Genomic DNA, 15,283 nt, shown 5'->3' on the forward strand with positions numbered 1-15,283 from the left:
CACAGTCTATGGATGTGCCTTTAGGAGGCAAAGGAATCTTGAGAAATAACAGTTGAATGTTATTCTGTAGAGTTACCACTGATGTCTTCAGTGAGGCTGTGGGAAAGAACTAAGGACTGTTTTAAATATTATCCTGTAAAGGAACTTCACAAAAAGTATTCTTGAGAGATGTTAGATGCAGAATGGAATGAAGCCAGCAATAATAGTAATTGTTAGGAGTGTCTCTGGCTGTGATCTTTCTCATAGCTTATCCATTATAACAATTTCTTAGGCCTTTATTTTACTAATTGTTATACTATTTTTTAAAAAAGCATATAACCAGTAACCTTGATGTTTATTCAAATCTAGGAGATTTTGAAATGTAGGGGAAAATATGAGAGAAAAACAGAGAGGGAGACAGAGACAGAGTCAGAGAAATGAGCAACTGCTTGAGGGAAAGGAAAGTTTCTTCAGATTAGTAAATATGTAATAAACTGGAGTGGGGGCTCAAAGTGAACTAACTATTTAATAAGAAATGCTGCAATATTAGAATTAATCAGGAAATATCAAAGCAAAATACCTCGATAGCCTTAGAAACTGGGATAAGAATAAGTAAGGAAAAATAAGCCAGTAGCAAATAGAGAAGGGTGATTATATTGGGAGAGAGGAAGTGTTGACCCAAAACCCTGTTAAATCCTTTTGGATTTAAATGATTTTGGTGTTGGTTACCAAATAGAACACATTTTTTAAATAACTGGAAGAAACTTAAGTTAAATATCTATTATTTCTTTCCTCAACAAGCATTGAGCGCCTACATAGCCCTGACCTAAGTTTTATGGGAGTCAAAATGGGAAAAGAATCCACCCTCTATTTATCCCCACCCTGACCCAATAAAAGTTAGAGCAAATAATGAGTGTCATTTAGTAATTTCTTTCCCTGGGAGCGTGATAGAAAAGGGACTCTGACCCTAACATAAAGAAGTAGTAACACCAAAGAAAGGATAATGGATGCATTCAATCAAGCTTTCCTTCTGCTGCTGCCTTTGCTGGGGGTACTGAGTGACCCTATCACAGACAGCAGCTACTTCAACTTCACCTCTACTCTCTCTTTTAGAAACGCCAATGAGATAAACATGACATCAGGTGGGATATTACCTGATGGGAAGTCTGGGGAGAGGAGGAGATGAAACTAAGGGGGTGGGGAGGGAGGAAAGAAAATGCTGAATACCTGGGTTCTAAACGTGGAACAGGGGGTGAGATGTCAGAATCCAGGGGCTGATGGGAGGCTACCTAAGGGCTCAAAGAGGAAGAGCTGAAGCCAATGAGATTTCATGGTCCTGTTTATTCTCTCTTTATAGTGTGTGGACGCCCCCAAAGCAGAAGTCGAATTATCTCAGGACAAGATGCCCAGGCAGGGCAGTGGCCATGGCAAGTCAGTCTTCATGAAAAAGGAATACCCGTATGTGGTGGCTCACTCATTTCTCCAAACTGGGTGCTAACAGCTGCCCACTGTTTTAAACAGTGAGTATCCATCCTGGGCTGAAGGAGGGCTACCCTAAAAATGGTCTTAAGAACTAAGATACAGAGGTTCTTAGCTACTTCTTCCCATCTCCAAAATGAGAGCAATACTGGGTTTAGGACATTATGATACACTGCTTTGTAAGCAGGATAGGTTTAATGTCCACACAGGCTTATGAATGGATGTGCCAAAAATATTGAAATATATCCTAACATGTCAGCAACACTCTTTATAGTGAGCTTCTCCATGAACCCTTCAAGTGTGAGGCTGAAAGGAAGCTTTTCCAGTCTCGGGGAGAGGGTGGGGGGAGACCCCTGGTTGCTATAGCTACCACCAATGCTACCCTTGCTTCCTTCTTCTTCTCCTCCTCTAACTGCTTCAGGAAGGCTCTAATTTGGAAGGAAGAAGGAAACCAATCCAGTAATTTGGTTACCTCTCTCTTATAGGATCTCTATGATCCTCTTTCCCAGCCTTTACACAGGACTTTCTCAGCAACTCCCCTATCTCTTCCTTCCCAACCTTAGCAAGCTTCCTGCTCCTGCCTCAGCACTTCAGCTGCCTACAATTAGATCAAGGTAAAAAATTAACTAGACCTTGATTTTCCCATTTCATTCCTTTTTTCCCCCATGACTCTACTTGTAATACTGTAATAATAACCTTAGGAATCTGGATAGTATGGGCAAGGAAGATAAAAAAGACAAAATTTACATTTTGAAAGTGCATACCTGGGGGCAGCTGGGTAGCTCAGTGGATTGAGAGCCAGGCCTAGAGACAGAGGTCCTACATTCAAATCTGGCCTCAGACACTTCCTAGCTGTGTGACCCTGGGCAAGTCACTTAACCCCCATTACCTAGCCCTTACCACTCTTCTGCCTCAGCGCCAATACACAGTATTGACTCCAAAACGGAAGGTAAGGGTTTTGGGGGAGGGGGGCAGTGCATACCTCTAGTCAGCAGTGCTTAAATTCAATGGATATCCCTTCATGACAAAGTATGGTGCTGGAGGACAAGGGTCCAAGGGGAAAGATGCTTGTTTAACCAAGAAATTCTCCTCAAATATCCTATGGCTCTCCCTCTTCCTACCATTCCAGCTGAGAAACTTTCCTCAAATATTATCCAATAAATTATGGCCATTTGCCAAGAGCTCCCTCTTCTCCTCACCTCATATTAATCATCCAGATACATTCTGCCACTATCTCCTCCTTTGACACTGTTAATCACTATATTCTCCTCCATCCTGTCTTCTCTCTCTAGGTATTTATGACTTTGCTCTCTCCTGGCTCTCCTACAGCCTAACTCCTCCTCAGGTAATGCCCACTATCTATGGATATCCCACAGGGATCTGTCCTGGACCATCTTCTCTTCTCTTCTCCCTCTCTACAATTTTACTTGGTGATCTCATCAGCTCCCATGGATTCAATGATTATATCTCCCCTGACTATTCTCAAATCTACTTTTCTAGCATCACCTCTCTACTGACCCCTTAGTCTTACTTCTACAACTACTTATTAGATGTAGACATCTTAAACTGGATGTAGACATCTTAAACTCAACATGTACAAAACTGTATTCTTTATCTTTCCTCCAAAACTCTCCTCCCTTCCAAACATTTCCATTACTATCAAGGAACTAAGGTACTATTTGCCTAGGCTTACAATCTAGATACCATCCTTGATTCCTCACTCTCATTCACTATATTTAATCAGTTGCCAAATCTTTCCAATTTTATCTTCATAACATGTATCCCATGTATGCCCTCTTCTCTCCTCTGACACTGCTACTGCCCTAGAGCAGATTCTTTTCACCTCATGGCTGGACTATTATAGTAATCTCTTTGTCACAAGTCTCTCGTCTCTCCCTACTACAGTCTATCCTTCACTCAGTTGTTAAATTAATTTTTCTAAAGCTTTAGTCTGATTCTGTTATTCCTATACTCAATAAATTCTCGTGGCTCCCTAGCACCTCCAACATCAGATATAAAATCTTTTGTTTAATGTTTAAAAAGCTTTATAACCTTCCCCCTCTCATCTTTTCGGCCTCTTGCGTCTCATACCACCTCCATCCATACCAATTTACCCTAAAGTCTAGTGAGATAGGCTTCCTTGCTGTTCCTTGGACAAGACACTCCGTCTCTTGACCCAGGGTCTTTTCACTGGCTGTCTCCCATGCTGAAATGCTTTCTCTCCTCACCTCCTGGCTTCTCTGGCTTCTTTCAAGTCCCAGCTAAAACCCCATTGGCTTCAGGAAGCCCTTTCCAACCTCCCTTAACATTAGTGCCTTCCCTGTTGATTATCTTCAGTTTGTTCTGCCTAAATCTTATCAGGCCATGGCTGTTTGTGTGTTGTCTCCCCTCTTACATCATGAGCTCCTTGAATGCAGAGACTGTCTTTTATCTAATTCTCTGTATCCTCAGTGCTTAGCAAAGTGCATGGAACATAGCAGGAACTAAATAAATGTTTATTGACTGACTGGCCTGAAAACACTCACCACACCTCCAATCTAGTAATGACTTCATTCTCTGAGAGTCATTTACTGCAGTTTCTATAGAGCAATACAGGGGTTGGTGGTAAATGGTTAACTGGGCTGGGTATAGGGAGGGAGAGGAAGGCTATATAGGCCTTTTTCATTTTATTCTGAATATTAACAGTTTCTTAAGTCTGAATTTACTTACTACTTAAAATTAATCAATACCCAGGGGTAGTTCAGTGGATAGAGTCAGGCCTGCAGATGAAAAGTCTTGGGTGCAAATCTGACCTCAAATCTGACCTCAGATTTATGATAAAGAATGCAATCCACCTCCAGAGAAAAAACTATTGGAGTCAGAATGCAGATCAAAGCATATGATTTTTTCCCTTTAGTTTATTTGGGTTTTTATTTTAGTGTTTTGGTTTTATAAGATTATTTTCTTACAAAAATGAACGATGTGGAAATATGTTTTGCATGATAATATATGTGTAACCCAGATCAAATTCCTTGCCAGATCCAGGAAGGAGGAAAGGATAGGAGGGAGGGAAACAATTTGGATCACATAACTTTGGAAAACTTATGTGGAAATGTATTACTATATGTAACTGACAAAATAAAATAACTTTACATATCAGATTTCAGATACTTCCTAGTTGGATGATGCTGGTCAAGTCACTTAACTACCATTGCCTAATCCTTTCCACTCTTCTGCCTTAGAACCAATACTTAGTATCAATTCTAAGACAACACCTATGAGTTTTTTAAAAAATAGAATAAAATAAGCTCAATTGGTAACAGTTGCTGTTTCTCCCAAGCTGGTCAGAGCTGGCTCCAGAAAATTGCCAACCCTGGCTTGCATCTTAAAGAAAAGAAAGACTCTGAAAAGCAGAGATGAGGATAGAGGGAGTGCTTCCAGAAATAGAGATCAGCCTAAAGAAAATTCCTAGAGAAAAGTAATGTGTGCAATTCTGGCAATTGGTTCCCTCCTCTGATTAATCCAAGTATGTGCTCACCTGGTTAAAGAAAGGTCAGCGCCCACAATTTCTGGACTTCTTTTTTAAACCAAGCTACACAATTATCCCATCATCCCTCTCTCATGGCAGAATCATTCCTCATTTCCATGTTGTTTTGGGGGAGATAGAGTGGTACCCTTCTAACTGTGTGTACATTGTTTTTTCTCCTACATGGTTATCTAGCTTTGTAAAATTAAGCACCTCCATATTTTTGCTGCTTTTTAGACTCCTTATTCCTAGCTCTCATCAATATTTCTGAGGTAGCTTGCTTTAGAGCAGTGATTCCCAAAGTGGGTACCACCGCCCCCTGGTGGGTGCTGCAGTGATCCAGGGGAGCAGTGATGGCCAAAGGTATGTTTATCTTTCCTATTAGTTACTATTAAAATTTTTTAAAAATTAATTTCCAGGGGAGCTAAGTAATATTTTTCTGGAAAGGGGGTGATAGGCCAAAAAAGTTTGGGAACCACTGCTTTAGTGGGTCTCCCTTAATGCTATTGCCTTCCTTCTGTCAGTTATCTCCAAATTACCTTGTATAAGACTTTACTTTTATATAGTGGTTCCCATGTTGTCTCTCCCAGGAGGTTGGGAGTTCCTTGAGAGGGGCTGTCTTTTACCATTCTTTGTATTCCCAGCTCTTGGTCCAGTGATTGGCACATAATGGGGTGTTTCATAAATGCTTAGTGACTGACTGATGATGCCAGAAGGACCCATATTAAAATTCCAAGTTCAGCACTGATTGGTTTTATAACAATGAACAAAGTATTCAACTTTCCAGTTTACTTATTTGGAAAATGGTAACAAAAAAAAAAAAATACTTACTTTGGGGCAGCTAAATAGCACAAGCCTAGAGTTGGGAGGACCTGGGTTCAAATATGGCTCAGACACCTTCTAGTTTTGTTCTCTTGAGAAATTCTTATCCACATGAAAAAGCTTCCAGGTTGGTCCAAGGTTCTACTCTTCCCTATTTCCTACCCTAGATCTAATCTACACTGACTATGTTTTCAGTCCAGCCCTGAGGAATTCACTTAAGATCTAAGCCTTCAATGTTTTTCCAGGATTGTTTCCCTGTGATGCTTCCCCACACTGACTCCACAACACACACACACACACACACACACACACACACACACACACACACACACACACACACACCACACATTTTCTCTCTCTCTAGTCTCTAAAACTATCCTTCTTTCCCTTTTTTCTTCTCCTAGCTCCTTGACTCCCTCAGAATATTCGGTAGTAGTGGGCTCACTCTCATCCTACGCAGACTTCACTGATGGTGTGCAGATTAAAAGAGTGCTCCAGTTCATCCCACACCCCAGCTATCAAGAAGAGTTTGGTCCTGGGGACATTGCTTTGATTCAAATGGAGTCATCAGTCAACTTCAATAACTTCGTGGCCCCCATCTGCCTTCCAGCAATTGAAGACCAAATAATAGAAGGGAATCTATGCTGGGTGACTGGCTGGGGATGGATTGGGGAAAATCAACGTAAGCATGGGCCATGGGAGATGGGTCTGTGTAAAAATAATCTTTCTATTTTTCCCTAGCTTAAAGTCTTTCAGGCAGCACTGCAGTTATCTACTCAGGTGAAAGATAGAGCCCTGGACCTTAAACCTCAGGGCCAAAGGCAGCTTCCAGGGGAATCCAGGTCCTCCTTAAAACTGTTCCAGGAGATCTTTGTCAACCTCAAGAAGTCACTTTTCACTGCTTTTAAGGTCTTTAATCATTGTTGAACTTGAAGTACTTAGCCTCCTTAATTCCCTTGAGCCTAAATCTGCTTGGTTCTGCTGTGTCCAAACCCTAATTCGTTATTCCCTTCTCCTGCAACTGATACTATTTCTGCTGCCTAATTCTACTCCATAGTTTCTTCTTTTAAGCCAAATGGCAAAGTGGATAGAACTCTGGGCCAAGAGTCAGGAGATTCCTCTTTCTGAGTTCATTCTGGTCTCAAGCATTTACTAGTTGGATGACCCTGGGCAAGTCATTTAATCTTGTTGGCCTCATTACCCTCATATGTAAAATGAGCCAGAGAAGTAAACGGCAAACTACTCCAGGATCTTTGCCAAAAAACCAAAAGGTGATACAAGAGAGTCAGAGCAGTTGAACATTACAGTTTCCTCTTTTGCTTCTTCTCCTAGTCCCCACATCCTTCAGATTTCAAGTTCATTTTGGAGAGTTTATTTACAGGGGGAAAGAATATACAAATTTTAAAATAATACACCACTAAAAATTTACCTTCTTATAGCCATGTAGGATGACAGAGGACTTTTCTCTGAGCAACTCCATGAGGTAAATCATACAAGAGTTACTATACCTAGATGAGAAAACCAAAGTTCAGAGAAAAGAAGTGACTCACCCAGAATCACATATCTAATAAATATCAGTCAAGATGAGAGTCCCAAGCTGTTGGCTCTGAGATCCAAGGTTCTTTCCACTGTACTGCATTGCCTTTCCAAAGGAAAAAACAAACAAACAAGAAAATAGGAACACAGTGTTCCTATCATCTCAAAAAGAGATGCCCCCACACTGAAATTACGAAAAGTCATCAGAAGCCAGCTAAAGCTGCTTCTGCTGAACAGATGGCTACACAAAAAGATCATTCACATATAGGATCATCTGTGGGAAATCTTCCTTACTTGCTGATTCAAATTAGATTACCTCCTTCAGATCAGTGGTATGAAACTCAAATAGAGTTTGACAGATCCCTGTCAAATATCGACTTAGAAAGCTACAAATTAACATTATCTATGTTGTATTGTATATTTGTCTTGTGAAACATTTTCCAATTACATTTTAATCTGACTCAGGCAATATTTAGGGAGTTTGCTGGCTGCTTGTGATTCTGACATCTCTGTTCTCTAAGGTCCTAAGTCCTGTCATTCTACAAAGTTATGTTAAAATTATTTTTATTTACTCAAGTGTGTCCTAGAGTTCAACAGGAACTTAAAAGGAAGTTTTTTAAAGTCAAGGAACTTTAAATCTCAGCATGTCAAATGTGAAAGAGATCTTAGAGATTATATGGTCCAACTTCCTCATTTTATAGGCGAGAAAACAAAGGCAAAAAGGGGGGGACGGGAGGGGATGAGTGGGAAGACCGTCCAAAATCACATGTTGGCTAGTGGCAGAGCTAGGACTCAAACCAGAGAGCAGTGACAGCCCATCTAGGGCACAATGCTGCAGAGATGAAGGATGAAGACCTTTTCTTTGTTACCTCCTCTGTCTGAGTACTTGATCCCACCTTCTCTGGGAGCTTTCTGCCCTTGATCAGTCCCTCTCTCTTTCCCTAAATTAATGACCTCTATCTACTGGTTCCTTCTTTGTTGCCGACAAACATACTTAGATCCTTCTCTATTAATAAAAAATATTTGACCTTCCTTTGACCCTACTATCCCCCTTGGCTACATCCTCCCTTTAAGTCAAGTTCCTAGAATGAGCTATCAATATTCCTGATCTTTACTTTCTTACCTCTCACTCACTTCATGTCCCTTTTCAATCTGGCTTTGGAGTCCAATAGGAAACCGCTTGATTGAAGTTATTTCCTCCAGTGATCTCCTTCTTCACTGTTAAATCCAGTGGCCTTTTCTCAGTCTTCATCCTTCTTGACCTCTCTGCAGTGTTTGACATCATTTACCACTTTCTCTTTGGGGATATTCTCTCCTCCATGAGTTTATGTAGACATTGCTTTCTCTTGGTTCTCTTTTTACCTGCTAATCCTTCCCAGTCTGCTTTGCAGAATACTCTATATACTGATCCCTGTGCATGGGTACCACCCAATGTTCTATCCTGGGCCCAATTCTCTACTCTTCCTGTTAGACTACTGGGGAGGTCTCCCTTCTGTAAGGCCTGACTGTCTTTTGTTTTTCTTTATATCCCCAGGATTTAGAATAGTGCTTGGCACCTAGTAGGTACTTAGTAAATGTTTATTAACTGGCTGACTACACTCTCTGTGCTCTTTCTTGGTAAACTCATTTGATGCAGTGAATTCAACTATCATCTCTACATAGATAACTTTCAAATCTCCACATGCAACCCTTACCTCTTTCCTGAGTTCCAGTCCAGCATCTCCAGCTACCTGATACACATCTCCACCTGGATGTCCCATGGAATTCATTCTTACCCTCTAGCCTTTCCCTTCTCTTTTCCAACACCTCCCACCCCTCACAGCCTCCCAACATCCCTATTTCCATGAAGGACACCCCAGGTCCTCCAGTCCACTAAGTTTTCAATTTTGAAGTCTTTCTTGACTTTTCATTCTCCCCAACCTCCATATAAAGTGAATTGCTAAATCTTGTAGATTCTGTCTCCACAATATCTCCTGTATTCTTCCCCTTTTCTTTACAATCATCTTAGTTCTAGCTCCCTTCATGTCTTGCCTGGACCACAACAGAAGCTTCCTAAATGTCTTCCGAACTCCAGTCTCTCCCATCTCTAATCTACTCTCTACACAGCTGCTGATTTGATATTCCTAAAGTGCAGTTCTGACCATTCTACTCCCCTGCTTAAGGAACTTCAGGTCATCCCTAGGATAAAATATGAGTACCTCTACATGGCATTCACCATCAGGCTCTGGCCTACTTTTTAAGTTGGCTCACATTATTCCCCTCTCCATTATAATTGGGGTTCAATTCATTTAAATAAAGTACTAAATGTTTCCTAGCATCAGATACTGTATTAGATACTGGAGATGCCAAAACAAACATGGGTAATAGTTGGTGCCCTCAGTGTGTACACTGATAAGTAAATATGTAAACTAAATGGCCTGGGGGCTGGGAGTGGGAGGTGGGGTCAGTGAAAGTATTAACTAAAAAAATCAGGATTAGGGGGCTTTCTGGAGAATGTGTCACTTGAGCTGAACCTTGAATGGAGCTCAAGGTAAGAAGATAAGCAGGGAAAGTGTTCTAGGCATGAGCGAAAGACAAAATCAGAGAGGTAGAGGGAGGAATGTCATGCACAAAGGACAGTAAGGAGGCCACTGTAACTGGAATATATCTCATTCAAGAATATCTACCACACATAAATATGAAATCAGTCTAAAAAGATAGGTTGACAGATCAAATCGCCTACCCACACAGGGAGGGGAAGGGTAAAAGAGGGAGGGAGATCATTTCCATCATATAACTTGGGAAAACCTGTGTGGAAATTTGTTATTACATGTAACTGGTTTAAAGATAGGTTGAACTATTCTGGAAAGTAATTTAAAATCAAGATGAAAAAATTGGCCAAAATATCCATAACTTTTGAACCAAGGGTTCCACTAATAGCCATATATTAAGGAACACAAAGAGAGAAGGATCCCAAACATACCAAGACATTCATAGCATCTCTTTCTGTGGTAATAAGACTTGAAAAATAAAAATAAAGTAGGTATCCAAAGACTGAGGAATGGTATCATTTATGTGTTCTGTGGACCATTTATGTACCATAAAACGTACTTCTAACTTCTTCATTTTAGTATTAATTAGTATGGGAAAAAGAATAGGTGGTGGGTAGAGTATTATTCCCATCTTCCTCCAACACTCTCCTTTTCCTTACTTTCTATATCTGTTGATGGCACCACCATCTTCCCAGAGACCCAGGTTCACAATCATCTTTGACTCTTCACTTTCCCTTCCCCACTCGGATTACTCAATCAGTTGCCAGGTCTTTCCATTTTACCTCCTCAATCTCTCTCATACCCACTGCCTTCTTTTTATGGTACATGAATGTTATCATGCTGTAAAAAAATTATTAATGTGAAGAATGTGGAGAAACATAGGAAGACTTGTGTGAACTGTTGCAGTGAAATGGAAATAGGAAAACAATATGTATCATGACTATAGAAATGTAAACAAAAAGGCAAAAAAAAACCTTAATGAATAAGCTTGAACTTTGAGAATAGTTAAGAAAATGCATCCCCCTTCCTTTATTGAAAAGGTAGGAGACTGGGTATAAAATAGTATATTTCATCCCCAAAGTCAGATGTGTTGGATATATTTGTTGGTTTTGCTAAACTGCCTTTTTTTTTTATTTCCTTTTAATCTTTGTTACAAGGGAGGTTCAGTGTCCAGGAAGGAAAAGGGCTATAGTAGGAAATGAGTGTGATCTAAAAAACAAACAAAAAAAAATACAATCTTAAAATGATAGGTTGGAGCCAAATTATGAAAGCTTTTAAAATGTCAAATCAGAGTTTATTGTATTTTATCTTAGAGGCAATAGAAAAATCACAGACATTTCTTGAGTACAGAAATTAAATAGTCAGATCTATGCTTTAGGAATGCCACTTTAGCAGCTATATGGGAATGTTGATGATATCACAGTATTGCTGATATCATCTTTGAGGTTGTGGTCCTGATGTTCCTATTGGAATTCATCGCCACCTCTGGGCACCAAAAGATTCAGTTAATTGCCCCTTATATCACCACCCAGACCCACCCTTACTATATGAACTGTACTCGTTTAAAGACTTTAAGATTGTTTGTGTACTTGAATTAGGATCGTTGGTTCACCATAATTGTTACTCATATTTTCTGCCCTTGAACACAGACCTCTGAGATCATGGAATTTCTTCTTCTTTTCTTTGGACTTTGCCTCCAGTGAGTTTCTGGGCATCTCATTTCCTGTTCTATGTTGTATCTACTCCCCATAGTATCTAGCTTGATGGATATACAGTTTTTCTACTCTCCCTTCTTTTTCAGTTTACCCTTTGAATAGACTTGTTAAATCTCTAGAAATATTTTGCCCAATCATATAAATGGACTGAATTCCTAGCCAAGAGCTAGACCTGAAATAGGGAGACCAATGAGAAGGTTTTGGCAATAATTCAGGCAATGGGTGATAAAGCCTGAACTAGGATTGGGTCTTTTGAGTGGAAACAAGGGGGTAGATATAAGAGATACTGAGGAAGTAAAATGGAAAAGGTTTGGCAATTAATTGGGTAAATAAACGGAGAAAAGGTAGTTGAGGAATCAAAAATGATAAATTGGGAACCTGGGTGCCTGGAAAGATGGCAGCACCATCAAAAGAAATAGGAAAATTAGGAAGAAGAGGATATTAGGGGAGAATGGGAATAATATATTACCCACAACTAATCCCTGGGTCCTGGATAATTGAGGCTGTAGATGGAGAAGTGTGTTAAGAGAAAATAAAGATCTTATATAAAATGCAGTTAGTCTAGTGTGAAAATCAAAAGAACCAATCCGATTTTAACTTGAACACAAACTCTGCTGTCACATATACTCTCCACCATTTTGTGACTTTTCTGTTATTCAGTCATGAGAAATTAGACTATATAAATCATCGATTGCTCCATTTGTACAGGTGCTTATAATTATTCAGCATCTTTTCATTTTAAGAATAGAAGACCCCAAAACTTATTCATCCTCCTCTCAACTAAGTTGAAACCTACTCCTTCCTCCTCCCACCTTGAAAAGCCCCTAAACTTTCCTCCAATTAAAAATTAGACTTAATTTTGTACCCAAAATTGTATCCTGATTAATTATTTTTGTTAAAATTAATTGATTTTGGATATTTGATTAGGTTTTTTTAGTATAATAATTCGCTTGACTTTGTACATGGGGTCTTTGGACTAACTGAGAAGTCTATCAACCATTACTATTTTGTCAACTAGCTAAATCACTTTCAGCCAAATTGTTCCTCAGTTATTAGTTAAGTTTGTTTTTTTTTTTTAACCCTTGTACTTCGGTGTATTGTCTCATAGGTGGAAGATTGGTAAGGGTGGGCAATGGGGTTCAAGTGACTTGCCCAGGGTCACACAGCTGGGTAGTGGCTGAGGCCGGGTTTGAACCTAGGACCTCCTATCTCTAGGCCTGACTCTCACTCCACTGAGCTACCCAGCTGCCCCTAAGTTTTATATTATAAATGTGATGAAAATGGAAATAGGTTATTATGATTCCTTCAATTTTGAATATATTTATAATAAAGGATTAGGTCAATAGCAACATTTACATAGCACTTTAAGATGTACAAATCACATGACAGATATCATCTCCTGCCATTCTCAAAAATACTTGAAAAATAGGAAGGTGGGGAGGGAACATATAAGTATTTATTAAGCACCTACTATGTGCCATCACTGTGCTAAGTTCCTTACAAATATTACCATCCCCATTTCACAGATAAAGAAACTCTGAGAGATTAAGTGCCTTGCCTAGGGTCATACAGCTAAGTAAATGTCTGAAGCAGGATTCAAACCCACATCTTCCAGATTTCAAGCCCAGCAGCACTCTATCCACTTTATCATCTTAGCTGCCTAGAGAAAAAACACATTGCAAAGCCAAGCAGAAAGTTTATGGATGGCTGCAGCTTCTCATATAGAAAAATAAAAGGATAACTAGTTACAATGGCAAAAGACCTGGATTCAGGGCTAAAAATCACAACTTCCAACTCTTCCCCTGTATGATCTTGGGTAAGTAATTTCTCTTTTATGAGTCTCAGTTTCCTCACTTTAAAAATAAGGATAAAAACTTATACTACCCAACTCAAAAAAAAAAGACTATTATGAGAAGAGCTTTAGATCATAGGACCTTGGATTTAGAGCTAAAAGGAAACTCCTATGTCATCTAGTCCAAACCTCTTATTTTACAGATGAGGAAACTGAGTCTTATCAAGACAAGTAATCTGTCAGGGTCACAGAAGCATTAAATGGGAGTCAGAATTCAAAGTCAAGTCATGTCTATCAAAATGTGAGCACAATATTACTTTTACTTAGTTATTTTCTCCCCCATCTCAGATTCAGCCGTCTCTTGAATCATCTATAACTTTTTCTTCCTCTCATCTGCATAGCGCTCCTTCCACCTTTCACCCTGCAAGAATTAGAGGTTCCGCTCATTAGCACCCAGACCTGCGATTACTACTACCACCAGGAATCAACTGTCTCTCCTCTTCAGCCCATCATTTTATTTGATATGATTTGCGCTGGCTTTCCTGAGGGTCAAAAGGATGCCTGCCAGGTAAGATGGCTCACCGAGACTGCTTCCAGGCATCCTCTCCCTTCCCAGATATTCCAGGATGTCCCCATCTCTTTATTTCACTATTGTCCTGGTTGGGAGTCTGTTATCCACACCTTCTACTCTACTGCAAATAGCCAGTCTAACCCAGCATCTCTCCCACACCCATTCAGCATTTCATTCTCCCACCCTGGGGTCCCAAGCCAGCTCTGAAAAGTCCCAGCTCCTCTGCTAAACTCTTTCCTTTACAGGCTTTCCCATGGTCCAGATTAACCATTCCTTTAATCTCTCCAGGGTGACTCTGGAGGACCACTGGTTTGCAATATCAATGAAGTCTGGTTCCAAGCTGGAATTGTAAGCTGGGGAGAAGGCTGTGCCAAAAAATATAAGCCTGGAGTCTACACCAATGTCATTGTCTACAAAAATTGGATCCTAAGCATAGTTCCAGAAGCTGGGATCATTGACGCTGCTGCTCCTGGACCCACCAGACTGCTCTTCTCTATATTGCTGCTACCGACTCTACTTTTATTGGGGAGTTCCTCCTTTGACTTGGAGATGTGCTAAAAGTGTGGTCAGTCTTCCATCTGTCTCCCTACCCTCCCTATGCTCCCAGCTCTATATCTCAACCTTCTCTCCCAAGATTTACCATTATATATTATCTCTTCCAGGCAGGTTGAGAAAATAAACCTGAAAAACAGTTGTTTTTATTGTTTTTAATGTGGAAAAAGACTTAGTTGGGGTGAAGAGAGATGGTTGGATTAATAAGGATGATGTGTTGGCCAAAAAAGCTATATGATCTTACTCTGCATTGATAGAAATACAGCGTCCACAAAAAAAGAGAAATGCTCATCCCAATGTCTTTTGCCCTTATCAGACAACATCTGGAGAAATGTGTTCAGTCGTGGGCACTATACTTTAGAATTACTAATAAACTGGAGAGGTCCAGAGGACGGTGACTAAGATGGTGAAGGAACAGAACAGAACTAAATGGAATGCTTAGCCTTATCAAGTTTAGGTGGAGTTGGGAGACTTGATCCCTATTATCAAATATCCAAAGGAATATCATTTGGAAGATGAATTAGATTTACTCTACTTGGCCCCTCACGAAGAATGGGATCAACCAATGGAAGATACAAGGCAACAGACATTGCCTCAGAACAGGGTAGAACTTCCTTATGTTCAGAGCTGTCCATCGACGAAATAAACTACCTAATAGAGATTCCACTGGCTGACTGTTGTCTTAAGTGACTTCTAAATCACCTAGGTTGATCTCTTTACTGTCTTCCTTACAACACCAAGCTCATTCTTGCCTAGACTTTTTTTCTCCTGTTGCACACACACACACACACACACACACAC

General features: G+C 40.0%; 1 protein-coding gene across 1 annotated transcript; it reads left to right on the forward strand.

Annotated features, from left to right (window-relative positions):
- Positions 1 to 982: 982 nt before the first annotated feature.
- LOC123248854 (serine protease 33-like) lies at positions 983 to 14,488 on the forward strand. Its single transcript, XM_044677746.1, has 5 exons — positions 983 to 1,121; positions 1,337 to 1,499; positions 6,190 to 6,467; positions 13,761 to 13,927; positions 14,219 to 14,488. Exons 1-5 carry the CDS (start codon positions 983 to 985, stop codon positions 14,486 to 14,488), a joined length of 1,017 nt encoding a protein of 338 aa, XP_044533681.1.
- The last annotated feature ends 795 nt before the right edge of the window (positions 14,489 to 15,283 follow it).

Source organism: Gracilinanus agilis, chromosome 1, assembly GCF_016433145.1.
Source record: "Gracilinanus agilis isolate LMUSP501 chromosome 1, AgileGrace, whole genome shotgun sequence".
NCBI classification, from domain to species: Eukaryota; Metazoa; Chordata; class Mammalia; order Didelphimorphia; family Didelphidae; genus Gracilinanus; species Gracilinanus agilis.